Genomic DNA, 21,543 nt, shown 5'->3' with positions numbered 1-21,543 from the left:
TAGGACGAACAGCGTTTGAGTCGAAGCTGTCTGTCAAACCGGTGACCACACAGATCTGTGAGCAGACAGGAACGGTGTTAGGGACACTGGTCTCAGTGGTGGACACTCCAGGAATATTATGTGATGGTGCTCAGAGGAAGATTAAGACCTTCTGTCAGGAAGGTCTGCAGTTCTCCAGACCCAAACTGTTCCTGGTGCTGCTCCGAGTCGGCCGCTTCACTGCAGAGGACCAGAGGGCGGTGGAGGCCGCTGTCACACTGCTGAAAGGTCCACAGTTTGAGACCTGTTACCTGCTGTTCACAGGCGGAGACGCTTTGAAGGACATCACACTGGATCACTATATCAATGAAGACCATGAGGGTCCTCTCCAGAACCTGGTCCGCAGGTTCTCAGGAAGGATCCACGTCTTCAACAATGAAGAAGGAGGACAGGAACAAGTCACAAAGCTGCTGCTGAAGTCAGGTGAGATTCATCATACATTACATCATACATCACATCATACATCACATCATACATTACATCATACATTACATCATACATTACATCATACATCATTATATAGTTATATAATATGTATGTATCCACATGTCTGATGTGTGTTTCTCCTCCTATCAGCTGATGGTCTCAGGAAGTCTCTCCAGCTGGTGAAACGGAGGATCATTCTGTTCGGTGTTTCAGGATCTGGGATCAGTTCTTCAGGAAACACCATCCTGGGCTCAAATGTGTTCTCATCAGACTTCAGCTTTGAGTCAGTCAGTAGAGAGAGAGTCTGGGAGTCAGCAGAGGTGGACGGTCACTGGCTCACTGTGGAGGACTGTCCTGGACTCACAGTCAGAGATAAATACACAGGTCTCAGTCAGGTGATGGGGAGGATGAGGATGATGAGGAGGATGACAGCTGATGATGATGATAATGATAATGTACATGCTGTGGTGTTTGTGGTGAGAATCGGCAGGATGTCCAGAGAGGAGTCGATCCTGATCAGGTTACTGACAGAAGAGTTTAGCGATGGTATTCTTCATCACATGATGGTTCTGTTCACTCATGGAGACCAGCTTAGAGGCCGGTCCATCGATCAGCCGATCCAGTCCAGCCCACGTGTGTCTGACCTGGTGTCCAGATGTGGAAGACGATACTGTGTGTTCAACAACGAGGAGACAGGAAACACAGAGCAGGTCCGAAAGTTCCTGAACATCATCGATCAAATGTGTGTCGATAATAAAGAAAGATTAAATGATAGAGTTAAAAGTCTGTCATCTTGGTCTGAAATGATGTTTCGGCTCCATCACATGTTTGAATTCTCTCTTCGTCACCTTTTTAACGTTACGAGACGTCTTAATGAAGTTTATGAGGAGCTTGAAAAACGATGATAGATCACAGTGACAGCAGCTGAAAACACCAACCATCATCATCATCATCATCATCATTAGTCACTGCAGCTACATACATGTTACCATGGTTACATGATTATCCTGCATACACACATGCAGATCATTTATAACAGTGGTGTGAAAACAGCGGCCTGAGGGCCACATGTGGTCCTCTCAGCTGCTGCTGCTGACAGTTCAGAGGGTGATGTCATGTTTGTGTTTGATTCAGACTGGGGACAAAAAGTTGATGTTAAACATGTTATTTCATTTCTGTAAGGACCCAAACTGAAACTATATTAAACATGTGGCTCCACAGAGGTGTGTCTATCATAAGAAGAGTTCTGAAGGGTCAGAGTTAGTCTACCTCTCTCTCTCTGAGCTCTGGACTCAATGTGTAAACACGTTAACAACATATTCATGAACTTGATAAATGTGTAAAAAATAAAATGAATGCAAAGAAACACTGACCATGTTTAAATGTTCATTTGTTCAAACAGTTGAAATAAAATAACTGCTGTTGAATCCAAACATCTGTAGATGTTTATCTTCAGCTGGATAAACAGAGAAATAAAATCTGTATGTTATTAGTTATATTTATATTTAGTTAAATGTGTGTCCTCACTAAAGCTGAATGCAAAGTAGAACAGAACAGACGACTGTGAAGAAGCTGCAGGAGAAACAGGAAGTAGAAACAGGAAGTAGAGGAACAGCAGGAGAAACAGGAAGTAGTGGAACAGCAGGAGAAACAGGAAGTAGTGGAACAGCAGGAGAAACAGGAAGTAGTGGAACAGGAAGTAGAGGAACAGCAGGAGGAAGATGAAGTAGAGGAACAGAAGGAGAAACAGGAAGTAGAGGAACAGCAGGAGAAACAGGAAGTAGTGGAACAGCAGGAGAAACAGGAAGTAGTGGAACAGCAGGAGAAACAGGAAGTAGTGGAACAGGAAGTAGAGGAACAGCAGGAGGAAGATGAAGTAGAGGAACAGAAGGAGAAACAGGAAGTAGAGGAACAGCAGGAGAAACAGGAAGTAGAGGAACAGCAGGAGAAACATGAAGTAGAGGAACAGCAGGAGGAACAGGAAGTAGAGGAACAGCAGGAGGAACAGGAAGTAGAGGAACAGCAGTAGAAACAGGAAGTAGGGGAACAGCAGGAGGAAAAGGAAGTAGAGGAACAGCAGTAGAAACAGGAAGTAGGGGAACAGCAGGAGGAACAGGAAGTAGAGGAACAGCAGGAGGAACAGGAAGTAGAGGAACAGCAGTAGAAACAGGAAGTAGAGGAACAGGAAGTAGAGGAACAGCAGGAGGAACAGGAAGTAGAGGAACAGGAAGTAGAGGAACAGCAGGAGGAACAGGAAGTAGAGGAACAGGAAGTAGAGGAACAGCAGTAGAAACAGGAAGTAGGGGAACAGCAGGAGGAACAGGAAGTAGAGGAACAGCAGGAGGAACAGGAAGTAGAGGAACAGCAGTAGGTGGAATCTGTGTGTTTTAAATCTCTCAGAGAACAACGATGAGGATTCGAGGAAAGACGTCCAAGAGGAGAGGAAGCGGATTCATGATCGACACACAGAGCCATTTATTTATTTATTTTCTGATGGATTATTAGAGCTAATGAAAGGCAACACAGACTCTTAGATCTCACTGTCTCGCTGCTTTATGTAGATGGCATTGAGTTTATGAATAATAAATGTACCAACAAACATCAGAAAATGTTTTTAAAACACAGGAAAAATAGTTTTTCTCTTTAAAGACACAAACTGGTGCAGAGTGGTTTGTTCCTTTACATTTTTAATGTCAAACATAATTAGATCTGAAATATTAAACATCATCTACAAATGTTTTTCTTTCTAGATTTTTAGAAACAGACGACTAATGTTATTTCTGTAAAACGGAAAGAAGTCTTCGGCATAGGCGGCTTTATTTAGCAGTAGACAGGAAACAGAGAGGTGACATGCGCGGCTCTAACAATCAACCACCAAACTCCAAATAATATTTTAATTAAAGAAGAAAGTTTGGTGTTTCATAATATCTGTATCATTGTAAACATTTTTATTTAGTTAGGATATTTATTTTAAATGGATATAAAATATTATTCTGAGTGTCTAAAATATATTAAAAAATAATAAAAGTTTATGTTAACAAAATCTATTCAGAATGTTTTAATTGAAGATGTAACAAACATTTTGTTTATTTTGTTATTTCTTTATTTCCATTGATTTATTTTTAAATACGTTTTTATTTATATATGTTATTTATGATCTGGAATGTGTGATGGATTATTCTCTGTATATTCTGTCCAACAAAGAATAAATAAATAAATAAATAAATAAATAAATAAATAAATAAATAAATAAATAAATAAAGGCAGAGTCATTGAGTGTAATTCCGGTGACGGCCTGCGGGGGGCAGCAGCGCCTCCTCTCTGAGTCCCGCTCAGCTCAGCAGCAGAAGAAGAAGAAACAGCTGATCTCCAGCTGAAAGCTCCGGAAGCTTTCTGTGTTTGAGTCCAGAACCGGAGCAGACCAGGACCCGGAGCAGACCCGGACCAGGACCCGGAGCAGACCCGGACCAGGACCCGGAGCAGACCCGGACCAGGACCCGGAGCAGAACAGGACCAGGACCCGGAGCAGAACCGGGAGCAGACCCGGACCCTGAGCAGACCGGGACCGGGGTTAGCAGCTGTTAGCAGCTGTTAGCAGGTCAGAAACTTTATTTATATTTATTAACTGTTTATATTCAGCGGTACTGTTTACCTACAGTATGAATATAACACATATACAGTATGAATATAACATATATACAGTATGAATATAACACATATACAGTATGAATATAACACATATACAGTATGAATATAACATATATACAGTATGAATATAACACATATACAGTATGAATATAACACATATACAGTATGAATATAACATATTTACAGTATGAATATAACACATATACAGTATGAATATAACACATATACAGTATGAATATAACATATATACAGTATGAATATAACATATATACAGTATGAATATAACACATATACAGTATGAATATAACATATATACAGTATGAATATAACATATATACAGTATGAATATAACACATATACAGTATGAATATAACATATATACAGTATGAATATAACATATATACAGTATGAATATAACATATATACAGTATGAATATAACACATATACAGTATGAATATAACATATATACAGTATGAATATAACATATATACAGTATGAATATAACATATATACAGTATGAATATAACACATATACAGTATGAATATAACATATATACAGTATGAATATAACATATATACAGTATGAATATAACATATATACAGTATGAATATAACATATATACAGTATGAATATAACACATTTATATACAGTATGAATATAACACATATACAGTATGAATATAACATATATACAGTATGAATATAACACATATACAGTATGAATATAACACATATACAGTATGAATATAACACATATACAGTATGAATATAACACATATACAGTATGAATATAACACATATACAGTATGAATATAACATATATACAGTATGAATATAACATATATACAGTATGAATATAACATATATACAGTATGAATATAACACATATACAGTATGAATATAACATATATACAGTATGAATATAACACATATACAGTATGAATATAACATATATACAGTATGAATATAACATATATACAGTATGAATATAACATATATACAGTATGAATATAACATATATACAGTATGAATATAACATATTTACAGTATGAATATAACACATATACAGTATGAATATAACATATATACAGTATGAATATAACATATATACAGTATGAATATAACACATATACAGTATGAATATAACATATATACAGTATGAATATAACACATATACAGTATGAATATAACATATATACAGTATGAATATAACATATATACAGTATGAATATAACATATATACAGTATGAATATAACATATATACAGTATGAATATAACACATATACAGTATGAATATAACATATATACAGTATGAATATAACACATTTACAGTATGAATATAACATATATACAGTATGAATATAACACATATACAGTATGAATATAACACATATACAGTATGAATATAACATATATACAGTATGAATATAACACATTTACAGTATGAATATAACACATATACAGTATGAATATAACACATATACAGTATGAATATAACACATATACAGTATGAATATAACATATATACAGTATGAATATAACACATATACAGTATGAATATAACACATATACAGTATGAATATAACATATATACAGTATGAATATAACATATATACAGTATGAATATAACACATATACAGTATGAATATAACACATATACAGTATGAATATAACATATATACAGTATGAATATAACATATATACAGTATGAATATAACACATATACAGTATGAATATAACATATATACAGTATGAATATAACATATATACAGTATGAATATAACACATATACAGTATGAATATAACACATTTACAGTATGAATATAACATATATACAGTATGAATATAACACATTTATATACAGTATGAATATAACACATATACAGTATGAATATAACATATTTATATACAGTATGAATATAACATATATACAGTATGAATATAACACATATACAGTATGAATATAACACATATACAGTATGAATATAACATATATACAGTATGAATATAACATATTTACAGTATGAATATAACACATATACAGTATGAATATAACACATTTACAGTATGAATATAACACATATACAGTATGAATATAACATATATACAGTATGAATATAACACATATACAGTATGAATATAACATATATACAGTATGAATATAACACATTTACAGTATGAATATAACACATATACAGTATGAATATAACACATATACAGTATGAATATAACACATATACAGTATGAATATAACACATTTACAGTATGAATATAACACATATACAGTATGAATATAACATATATACAGTATGAATATAACACATTTATATACAGTATGAATATAACACATTTACAGTATGAATATAACACATATACAGTATGAATATAACATATATACAGTATGAATATAACACATTTATATACAGTATGAATATAACACATATACAGTATGAATATAACATATATACAGTATGAATATAACACATATACAGTATGAATATAACATATATACAGTATGAATATAACACATATACAGTATGAATATAACACATATACAGTATGAATATAACATATATACAGTATGAATATAACATATATACAGTATGAATATAACATATATACAGTATGAATATAACACATATACAGTATGAATATAACACATTTATATACAGTATGAATATAACACATTTACAGTATGAATATAACACATATACAGTATGAATATAACACATATACAGTATGAATATAACATATATACAGTATGAATATAACATATATACAGTATGAATATAACATATATACAGTATGAATATAACATATATACAGTATGAATATAACACATATACAGTATGAATATAACACATTTACAGTATGAATATAACACATATACAGTATGAATATAACACATTTACAGTATGAATATAACACATATACAGTATGAATATAACACATTTACAGTATGAATATAACACATATACAGTATGAATATAACACATTTACAGTATGAATATAACATATATACAGTATGAATATAACACATATACAGTATGAATATAACACATATACAGTATGAATATAACACATATACAGTATGAATATAACATATATACAGTATGAATATAACACATATACAGTATGAATATAACATATATACAGTATGAATATAACACATATACAGTATGAATATAACACATATACAGTATGAATATAACACATATACAGTATGAATATAACACATATACAGTATGAATATAACACATATACAGTATGAATATAACACATTTATATACAGTATGAATATAACACATATACAGTATGAATATAACACATATACAGTATGAATATAACACATATACAGTATGAATATAACACATATACAGTATGAATATAACACATATACAGTATGAATATAACACATTTATATACAGTATGAATATAACATATATACAGTATGAATATAACACATATACAGTATGAATATAACACATTTATATACAGTATGAATATAACATATATACAGTATGAATATAACATATATACAGTATGAATATAACACATATACAGTATGAATATAACACATATACAGTATGAATATAACACATTTACAGTATGAATATAACACATATACAGTATGAATATAACACATATACAGTATGAATATAACACATATACAGTATGAATATAACATATATACAGTATGAATATAACATATATACAGTATGAATATAACACATATACAGTATGAATATAACACATATACAGTATGAATATAACATATATACAGTATGAATATAACATATATACAGTATGAATATAACACATATACAGTATGAATATAACATATATACAGTATGAATATAACATATATACAGTATGAATATAACATATATACAGTATGAATATAACACATATACAGTATGAATATAACACATATACAGTATGAATATAACACATTTACAGTATGAATATAACATATATACAGTATGAATATAACATATATACAGTATGAATATAACACATATACAGTATGAATATAACACATTTACAGTATGAATATAACATATATACAGTATGAATATAACACATATACAGTATGAATATAACACATATACAGTATGAATATAACATATATACAGTATGAATATAACATATATACAGTATGAATATAACACATTTACAGTATGAATATAACATATATACAGTATGAATATAACACATATACAGTATGAATATAACATATATACAGTATGAATATAACATATATACAGTATGAATATAACACATATACAGTATGAATATAACATATATACAGTATGAATATAACACATTTACAGTATGAATATAACATATATACAGTATGAATATAACACATATACAGTATGAATATAACATATATACAGTATGAATATAACATATATACAGTATGAATATAACATATATACAGTATGAATATAACATATATACAGTATGAATATAACATATATACAGTATGAATATAACATATATACAGTATGAATATAACACATTTACAGTATGAATATAACATATATACAGTATGAATATAACACATATACAGTATGAATATAACACATATACAGTATGAATATAACACATATACAGTATGAATATAACATATATACAGTATGAATATAACACATATACAGTATGAATATAACACATTTACAGTATGAATATAACATATATACAGTATGAATATAACACATTTATATACAGTATGAATATAACATATATACAGTATGAATATAACATATATACAGTATGAATATAACACATTTATATACAGTATGAATATAACATATATACAGTATGAATATAACATATATACAGTATGAATATAACATATATACAGTATGAATATAACACATCAGTTCTGATCACTCTGATTGATTTTGTGTTGTCAGGCGTCAACATGAGCCGATCAGCTGTGAAACCCAGAGACCAGGACGAAGAGGACGACTTCTACGACTGCCAGGAGACTCTGCAGGAGGAGCAGGGAGACAGGCTGCAGGAGGAGCAGGGAGACAGGCTGCAGGGAGACAGGCTGCAGGAGGAGCAGGGAGACAGGCTGCAGGAGGAGAAGGGAGACAGGCTGCAGGGAGACAGGCTGCAGGAGGAGAAGGGAGACAGGCTGCAGGAGGAGCAGGGAGACAGGCTGCAGGAGGAGCAGGGAGACAGGCTGCAGGAGGAGCAGGGAGACAGGCTGCAGGAGGAGCAGGGAGACAGGCTGCAGGAGGAGCAGGGAGACAGGCTGCAGGGAGACAGGCTGCAGGAGGAGCAGGGAGACAGGCTGCAGGAGGAGCAGGAGGAGCAGGGAGACAGGCTGCAGGAGGAGCAGGGAGACAGGCTGCAGGAGGAGCAGGGAGACAGGCTGCAGGAGGAGCAGGGAGACAGGCTGCAGGAGGAGCAGGGAGACAGGCTGCAGGAGGAGCAGGGAGACAGGCTGCAGGAGGATTCAGACGGTGGAGCTGAGTTTGATGATGAATATCTGAGGGAGGAGCAGAAGGAGCTGACGGAGGAGGAGAGAGAGGTAAGACCTTTAGTTCAGTCTGCAAGAAGTTAAATCACTGTTAGACCCCCAGAACCAGAACCAGGACCAGCAGGAACCAGAACCAGGACCATCAGGAACCAGGACCAGCAGGAACCAGAACCAGGACCAGCAGGAACCAGGACCAGCAGGAACCAGGACCAAAGCAGTCCTTCTGGATGATGTTCCAGCAGCATAACGTTCAAAACAGCATCTCCAGACTCTTTCTGTCACTGAGCTGTAATGGGTTAATGGTTAATGGTTCATGGTTAATGGTTAATGGTTCATGGTTAATGGTTCATGTTTAATGTTTAATGGTTAATGGTTAATGGTTAATGGTTAATGGTTCATGTTTAATGGTTTAATGTAAATCAGCTGCAGTTTATTTTCTGTCTGGTTTGTTTCAGAGTCGACGGCAGCAGAGTTTAACTGTGAAGGAGAAAGGCAACAGTCACTTTAAAGCTGGAGGTGAGTACAAACCAGTAGAACCAGTATATGAACCAGTATATGAACCAGTATGTAACCAGTATATTAACCAGTATATGAACCAGTATAACCAGTATGTGTCCTGTGTGCAGACTGGTTGGAGGCGGAGCAGAGCTACACAGAGTCGTTGGTTTTGTGTCCGGTGTGTTTCAGCAGAGAGAGAGCCGTGCTGTTCTCCAACAGAGCTGCTGCCAGACTGCACATGGTAACTACCGTCACCATGGTTACACACCGTAACCACCGTCACCATGGTAACACACCGTAACACACCGTCACCATGGTAACACACCGTAAGTACCGTCACCATCGTGACACACCGTAACCACCGTCACCATGGTAACACACCGTCACCATGGTAACACACCGTAAGTACCGTCACCATCGTGACACACCGTAACTACCGTCACCATGGTAACACACCATAACACACCGTCACCATGGTAACACACCGTAACACACCGTCACCATGGTAACACACCATCACCATGGTAACACACCGTAACACACTGTCACCATGGTAACGCACTGTGACTACCATCACCATGGTAACTCACCGTAACTACGTCACCATGGTGACACACCGTAACTACCCTCACCATGGTAACAGACCGTAACACACCCTCACCATGGTAACAGACCGTAACACACCATCACCATGGTAACACACCGTAACTACCGTCACCATGGTGACACACCGTAACTACCGTCACCATGGTAACACACCGTAACCACCGTCACCATGGTAACACACCGTAACCACCGTCACCATGGTAACACACCGCAACACACGTCACCATGGTAACACACCGCAACACACCGTCACCATGGTAACACACCGTAACACACCGTCACCATGGTAACACACCCTAACACACCGTCACCATGGTAACACACTGTAACTACCGTCACCATCGTGACACACCGTAACTACCGTCACCATGGTAACACACCGTAACTACCGTCACCATGGTAACACACCGTAACTACCGTCACCATCGTGACACACTGTAACTACCGTCACCATGGTAACACACCGTAACTACCGTCACCATCGTGACACACCGGGACTACCGTCACCATGGTAACACACATAACACACCGTAACACACCGTCACCATGGTAACACACCGTAACTACCGTCACCATCGTGACACACCGTAACACACCGTCACCATGGTAACACACCGTAACACACCGTCACCATGGTAACACACCATAGCTACTGTCACCATGGTAACTCACCGTAACTACGTCACCATGGTGACACACCGTAACATACCGTCACCATGGTAACACACCGTAACTACCGTCACCATGGTAACTACCATCACCATGGTAACATACCGTAACTACCGTCACCATGGTAACGCACCGTAACTACATCACCATAGTAACACACCGTAACATACCGTCACCATGGTAACACACCGTAACCATGGTGACGCACCGTAACTACCGTCACCATGGTAACAGACCGTAACATACTGTCACCATGGTAACACACCGTCACCATGGTGACACACCGTAACACACAGTCACCATGGTAACACACTGTAACTACCGCCACCATGGTAACGCAGCGTAACTACCGTCACCATGGTAACAAACCGTAACTACTGTCACCAGGGTAACATACCGTAACACACGTCACCATGGTAACACACCGTAACTACCGTAACCATGGTAACACACCGTAACTACCGTCACCATGGTAACACACCGTAACTACCGTCACCATCGTGACACACCATGACTACCGTCACCATGGTAACTCACCGTAACTACGTCACCATGGTGACACACCGTAACATACCGTCACCATGGTAACACACCGTAACTACCGTCACCATGGTAACTACCATCACCATGGTAACATACCGTAACTACCGTCACCATGGTAACGCACCGTAACTACATCACCATAGTAACACACCGTAACATACCGTCACCATGGTAACACACCGTAACTACTGTAACCATGGTGACGCACCGTAACTACCGTCACCATGGTAACAGACCGTAACATACTGTCACCATGGTAACACACCGTCACCATGGTGACACACCGTAACACACAGTCACCATGGTAACACACTGTAACTACCGCCACCATGGTAACGCAGCGTAACTACCGTCACCATGGTAACAAACCGTAACTACTGTCACCAGGGTAACATACCGTAACACACCGTCACCATGGTAACACACCGTAACTACCGTAACCATGGTAACACACCGTAACTACCGTCACCATGGTAACACACCGTAACTACCGTCACCATCGTGACACACCGTGACTACCGTCACCATGGTAACACACCATAACACACCGTAACCATGGTAACACACCGTAACTACCGTCACCATCGTGACACACCGTGACTACCGTCACCATGGTAACACACCATAACACACCGTCACCATGGTAACACACCGTAACTACCGTCACCATGGTAACGCACCGTAACTACATCACCATTATATATATATATATATAAAATAATAATATAGTGTATAACACAGACGAGCAGCATGCTAACACTTCCTGTGTGTCTCAGGATCTGAAGGATCAGGCGATCTCAGACTGCTCCAGAGGTGAGTTATGACATCACACTACAGCTATTGATCAGCTGTTTCTGATCGCTGTGTGTATTGATTGATGGGTTGTGTGGTTGCCATAGCGATAGAGCTGAACCCCGACTACGTGCGGGCGCTGCAAAGAAGGGCGGAGCTTTACGAGCAGACTGACAAACTGGACGAAGCTCTGGAGGATTATAAGAAGGTTCTGGATCAAGACCCGAACCACAGCGCTGCCAGGAGGGCCTGCATGGTGACTACACACTATACACACTATACTACACACTATACACACTATACTACACACTACACACACTATACACACTATATACACACTATACACACTACACACACTATACACACTATACACACTATACTACACACTATACACACTATACTACACACTATACACACTATACACACTATACACACTATATACACACTATACACACTATATACACACTATACACACTATACACACTATACACACTATACTACACACTATACACACTACACACACTATACACACTATACTACACACTATACACACTATACTACACACTATACACACTATACTACACACTACACACACTATACACACTATATACACACTATACACACTATATACACACTATACACACTATACTACACACTATACACACTACACACACTATACACACTATATACACACTATACTACACACTATACACACTACACACACTATACACACTATATACACACTATACACACTATACACACTATACACACTATACTACACACTATACACACTACACACACTATACACACTATACTACACACTATACTACACACTATACTACACACTATACTACACACTATACACACTATACTACACACTATACACACTATACACACTATACTACACACTATACACACTACACACACTATACACACTATATACACACTATACTACACACTATACTACACACTATACACACTACACACACTATACACACTATATACACACTATACACACTATACACACTATACACACTATACTACACACTATACACACTACACACACTATACACACTATACTACACACTATACTACACACTACACACACTATACACACTATACTACACACTATACTACACACTATACACACTATACACACTATACTACACACTATACACACTATACTACACACTACACACACTATACACACTATATACACACTATACACACTACACACACTATACACACTATACACACTATACTACACACTATACACACTATACTACACACTATACACACTATACACACTATACACACTATATACACACTATACACACTATATACACACTATACACACTATACACACTATACACACTATACTACACACTATACACACTACACACACTATACACACTATACTACACACTATACACACTATACTACACACTATACACACTATACTACACACTACACACACTATACACACTATATACACACTATACACACTATATACACACTATACACACTATACTACACACTATACACACTACACACACTATACACACTATATACACACTATACTACACACTATACACACTACACACACTATACACACTATATACACACTATACACACTATACACACTATACACACTATACTACACACTATACACACTACACACACTATACACACTATACTACACACTATACTACACACTATACTACACACTATACTACACACTATACACACTATACTACACACTATACACACTATACACACTATACTACACACTATACACACTACACACACTATACACACTATATACACACTATACTACACACTATACTACACACTATACACACTACACACACTATACACACTATATACACACTATACACACTATACACACTATACACACTATACTACACACTATACACACTACACACACTATACACACTATACTACACACTATACTACACACTACACACACTATACACACTATACTACACACTATACTACACACTATACACACTATACACACTATACTACACACTATACTACACACTATACACACTATACTACACACTATACACACTACACACACTATACTACACACTATACACACTATACTACACACTATACACACTATACACACTATACTACACACTATACTACACACTATACACACTATACTACACACTATACACACTATACTACACACTATACACACTATACACACTATACTACACACTATACTACACACTATACACACTATACACACTATATACACTATATACACACTATACTACACACTATACACACTATATACACTATATACACACTATACTACACACTATACTACACGCTATACACACTATACTACACACTATACACACTATACACACTATACTACACACTATACTACACACTATACACACTATACACACTATACTACACACTATACACACTATATACACTATATACACACTATACTACACACTATACTACACACTATACACACTATACTACACACTATACTACACACTATACACACTATACACACTATACTACACACTATACACACTATACTACACACTATACACTATACACACTATACACACTATACTACACACTATACACACTATACTACACACTATACACACTATACTACACACTATACACACTATACTACACACTATACACACTATACACACTATACTACACACTATACACACTATACTACACACTATACACACTATACACACTATACTACACACTATACTACACACTATACACACTACACACACTATACACACTATATACACACTATACACACTATACACACTATACACACTACACACACTATACACACTATACTACACACTATACTACACACTATACTACACACTATACACACTATACACACTATACTACACACTATACTACACACTATACTACACACTATACACACTATACTACACACTATACACACTATACTACACACTATACTACACACTATACACACTATACTACACACTATACACACTATACTACACACTATACACACTATACACACTATACTACACACTATACTACACACTATACACACTATACACACTATATACACACTATACTACACACTATACACACTATACACACTATACTACACACTATACACACTATACACTATACACACTATACTACACACTATACACACTATATACACTATACACACTATACTACACACTATACTACACACTATACACACTATACACTATACACACTATACTACACACTATACACACTATACACACTATACACACTATATACACTATATACACACTATACTACACACTATACTACACACTATACTACACACTATACTACACGCTATACACACTATACTACACACTATACACACTATACACACTATACTACACACTATACTACACACTATACACACTATACACTATACACACTATACTACACACTATACACACTATACACACTATACTACACACTATACACACTATACTACACACTATACACACTATACTACACACTATACTACACACTATACACACTATACTACACACTATACTACACACTATACTACACACTATACACACTATACTACACACTATACTACACACTATACTACACACTATACACACTATACTACACACTATACACTATACACACTATACACACTATACTACACACTATACACACTATACTACACACTATACACACTATACTACACACTATACACACTATACTACACACTATACACACTATACACACTATACTACACACTATACTACACACTATACACACTATACACACTATACTACACACTATACACACTATATACACTATATACACACTATACTACACACTATACTACACACTATACTACACGCTATACACACTATACTACACACTATACACACTATACACACTATACTACACACTATACTACACACTATACACACTATACACACTATACACACTATACTACACACTATACACACTATACACACTATACTACACACTATACACACTATACTACACACTATACTACACACTATACTACACACTATACACACTATACACACTATACTACACACTATACACACTATACTACACACTATACACTATACACACTATACACACTATACTACACACTATACACACTATACTACACACTATACACACTATACTACACACTATACACACTATACACACTATACTACACACTATACACACTATACTACACACTATACACACTATACACACTATACTACACACTATACACACTATACTACACACTATACACTATACACACTATACTACACACTATACACACTATACACACTATACTACACACTATACACACTATACTACACACTATACACTATACACACTATACACACTATACTACACACTATACACACTATACTACACACTATACACACTATACTACACACTATACACACTATACTACACACTATACTACACACTATACACACTATATACACTATATACACTATATACACACTATACTACACACTATACACACTATACTACACACTATACACACTATACACACTATACTACACACTATACACACTATACTACACACTATACACTATACACACTATACACACTATATACACACTATACTACACACTATACACACTACACACACTATACACACTATACTACACACTATACTACACACTATACACACTACACACACTATACTACACACTATACACACTACACACACTATACACACTATACTACACACTATACACACTATACACACTATACTACACACTATACACACTATACTACACACTATACACACTATACACACTATACTACACACTATACACACTACACACACTATACTACACACTATACACACTACACACACTATACACACTATACTACACACTATACACACTATACACACTATACTACACACTATACACACTATACTACACACTATACACACTATACACACTACTACACACTATACACACTATACTACACACTATACACACTATACACACTATACACACTACACACACTATACACACTATACTACACACTATACTACACACTATACACACTACACACACTATACTACACACTATACACACTACACACACTATACACACTATACTACACACTATACACACTATACACACTATACTACACACTATACACACTATACTACACACTATACACACTATACACACTATACTACACACTATACACACTATACACACTATACTACACACTATACACACTATACACACTATACTACACACTATACACACTATACTACACACTATACACACTATACACACTATACTACACACTATACACACTATACTACACACTATACACTATACACACTATACTACACACTATACACACTATACACACTATACTACACACTATACACACTATACTACACACTATACACTATACACACTATACACACTATACTACACACTATACACACTATATACACTATATACACTATATACACACTATACTACACACTATACACACTATACTACACACTATACACACTATACACACTATACTACACACTATACACACTATACACACTATACTACACACTATACACACTATACTACACACTATACACACTATACACACTATACACACTATACACACTATACACACTATACTACACACTATACACACTATACTACACACTATACACACTATACACACTATACTACACACTATACACACTATACTACACACTATACACTATACACACTATACTACACACTATACACACTATACACACTATACTACACACTATACACACTATACTACACACTATACACTATACACACTATACACACTATACTACACACTATACACACTATACTACACACTATACACACTATACTACACACTATACACACTATACTACACACTATACACACTATACTACACACTATACACACTATACACACTATACTACACACTATACTACACACTATACACACTATACTACACACTATACTACACACTATACACACTATACTACACACTATACACACTATATACACTATATACACTATATACACACTATACTACACACTATACACACTATACTACACACTATACACACTATACACACTATACTACACACTATACACACTATACTACACACTATACACTATACACACTATACACACTATATACACACTATACTACACACTATACACACTACACACACTATACACACTATATACACACTATACACACTATACACACTATACACACTATACTACACACTATACACACTATACTACACACTATACACACTATACACACTATACTACACACTATACACACTATACTACACACTATACACACTATACACACTATACTACACACTATACACACTATACTACACACTATACACTATACACACTATACTACACACTATACACACTATACACACTATACTACACACTATACACACTATACTACACACTATACACTATACACACTATACACACTATACTACACACTATACACACTATACTACACACTATACACACTATACTACACACTATACACACTATACTACACACTATACACACTATACTACACACTATACACACTATACACACTATACTACACACTATACTACACACTATACACACTATATACACTATATACACTATATACACACTATACTACACACTATACACACTATACTACACACTATACACACTATACACACTATACTACACACTATACACACTATACTACACACTATACACTATACACACTATACACACTATATACACACTATATACACTATACACACTATACACACTATACTACACACTATACACTATACACACTATACACACTATATACACACTATACTACACACTATACACACTACACACACTATACACACTATATACACACTATACACACTATACACACTATACACACTATACTACACACTATACACACAGGAGGGCCTGCATGGTGCTGTCGGTCTCTCACCTGTCTGTCTCTTTCCTGTCTGTCTCTCTCTCACCTGTCTCTCTCTCTACCTGTCTCTCTCTCACCTGTCTGTCTCTCACCTGTCTGTATCTCACCTGTCTCTCTCTCACCTGTCTCTCTCTCACCTGTCTCTCTCTCACCTGTCTGTCTCTCACCTGTCTGTCTCTCACCTGTCTCTCTCTCACCTGTCTCTCTCTCACCTGTCTCTCTCTCACCTGTCTCTCTCTCAGATGCTGCCTCAGCAGATCCAGGAGAGGAATGAGAAGCTGAAGGAGGAAATGATGAGTACGATGAGTACCTCATTAACTATGATCACACTAATTAATTATTAATTAAGTCATGATGTTATGATGTCATGATGTTATTATGTCATGATATGATGTCATGATATGATGTCATGGTGTCAAGATGTTATGTTATGATGTCATGGTGTTATGATGTCATGGTGTTATGATGTCATGGTGTTATGATGTCATGGTGTTATGATGTCATGGTGTCATGATATCATGATGTTATGATGTCATGGTGTCATGATGTCATGGTGTTATGATGTCATGGTGTCATGATGTCATGGTCATGATGTTATGATGTCATGGTGTTATGATGTCATGGTATCATGATGTTATGGTGTCATGGTGTTATGATGTCATGGTGTTATGATGTCATGGTGTTATGATGTCATGATGTTATGATGTCATGGTGTTATGATGTCATGGTGTTATGATGTCATGGTGTTATGATGTCATGGTATCATGATGTTATGATGTCATGGTGTTATGATGTCATGGTATCATGATGTTATGATGTCATGGTGTTATGATGTCATGGTGTTATGATGTTATGATGTCATGGTGTTATGATGTCATGGTATCATGATGTTATGATGTCATGGTGTCATGGTGTTATGATGTCATGGTGTTATGATGTCATGGTGTTATGATGTCATGGTATCATGATGTTATGATGTCATGGTGTTATGATGTCATGGTGTTATGATGTCATGGTGTTATGATGTCATGGTGTCATGATGTCATGGTGTTATGATGTTATGATGTCATGGTGTTATGATATGATGTTATGATGTCATGTTATGATGTTATGGTGTCATGTTATGATGTTATGGTGTCATGTTATGATGTCATGGTGTTATGATGTCATGATGTTATGATGTCATGGTGTTATGATGTCATGGTGTCATGATGTCATGGTGTTATGATATGATGTCATGATGTTATGATGTCATGGTGTTATGATGTCATGGTGTCATGTTATGATGTCATGGTGTTATGATGTCATGGTATCATGATGTCATGGTGTTATGTTGCATCTCCACACAGCCTGAACACTATGAAATCATTCTCTATTAAAAACAACAGAGAACTTTACAGAATATTTCACATGTAGTTAAACCTTACTGACATCGTGACCTTTGACCTTTGACCCTGCAGGTAAACTGAAGGATTTGGGGAATCTGATCTTGAGGCCTTTCGGTCTTTCTACCAACAACTTCCAGCTGAACCAAGACTCCGACACGGGATCCTACTCTGTTAACTTCGTCCAGAAGCCTGGAGACACGTGATGATGATGTCACTGATGACCTCATCGATGATGATGATGACATCACTGCTCCTTCTGTGTGCTCAACCAAATAAAAGCTGCTGCACTTGTTTCCTGTTTGCCAGTGTTCTCTATCACCACGGTAACAGCTCACATCACCACGGTAACAGCTCACATCACCAC

At 36.0% G+C, this 21,543-nt stretch overlaps 2 protein-coding genes across 3 annotated transcripts in view; both read left to right on the top strand.

The window, feature by feature from the left end:
- Positions 1-4,019, top strand: part of LOC133993639 (GTPase IMAP family member 8-like) — a 5,382-nt gene extending 1,363 nt beyond the window's left edge. The window contains exons 3-5 of the mRNA XM_062432625.1: positions 1-462; positions 616-1,207; positions 3,875-4,019. Of these exons, the coding sequence (XP_062288609.1) occupies positions 1-462; positions 616-1,207; positions 3,875-4,019 (1,199 nt within the window). The remainder of the gene's footprint in view (positions 463-615; positions 1,208-3,874) is intronic.
- ttc1 (tetratricopeptide repeat domain 1) lies at positions 3,803-21,471 on the top strand. Of its 2 annotated transcripts, XM_062432719.1 has the most exons (10): positions 3,803-3,957; positions 4,033-4,063; positions 9,038-9,472; positions 9,560-9,663; positions 10,068-10,128; positions 10,239-10,351; positions 12,705-12,741; positions 12,828-12,976; positions 20,034-20,088; positions 21,252-21,471. In XM_062432719.1, exons 3-10 carry the CDS (start codon positions 9,046-9,048, stop codon positions 21,380-21,382), a joined length of 1,077 nt encoding a protein of 358 aa, XP_062288703.1. In that variant the 5' UTR covers positions 3,803-3,957; positions 4,033-4,063; positions 9,038-9,045; the 3' UTR covers positions 21,383-21,471. The 2 variants fall into 2 exon arrangements, with proteins under 2 accessions (XP_062288703.1, XP_062288704.1); XM_062432720.1 differs by having other exon boundaries at positions 3,803-4,063; positions 9,038-9,455; positions 9,576-9,663.
- Positions 21,472-21,543: the final 72 nt, after the last annotated feature.

This window comes from Scomber scombrus, chromosome 14 (assembly GCF_963691925.1).
Source record: "Scomber scombrus chromosome 14, fScoSco1.1, whole genome shotgun sequence".
Classification (NCBI taxonomy): Eukaryota; Metazoa; Chordata; class Actinopteri; order Scombriformes; family Scombridae; genus Scomber; species Scomber scombrus.
The sequence above is the reverse complement of the archived record's forward strand: the minus strand, read 5'-3'. Positions and strand labels throughout refer to the sequence as shown.

Excerpts from the sequence above, each read along its gene's own strand:
- ttc1 (XM_062432719.1), top strand. The coding sequence starts at position 9,046 with ATGAGCCGATCAGCTGTGAAACCCAGAGACCAGGACGAAGAGGACGAC. Across the intron at positions 10,129-10,238 it reads CAGTCACTTTAAAGCTGGAG|ACTGGTTGGAGGCGGAGCAG; the intron begins GTGAGTACAAAC and ends TCCTGTGTGCAG. Across the intron at positions 10,352-12,704 it reads CTGCTGCCAGACTGCACATG|GATCTGAAGGATCAGGCGAT; the intron begins GTAACTACCGTC and ends TGTGTGTCTCAG.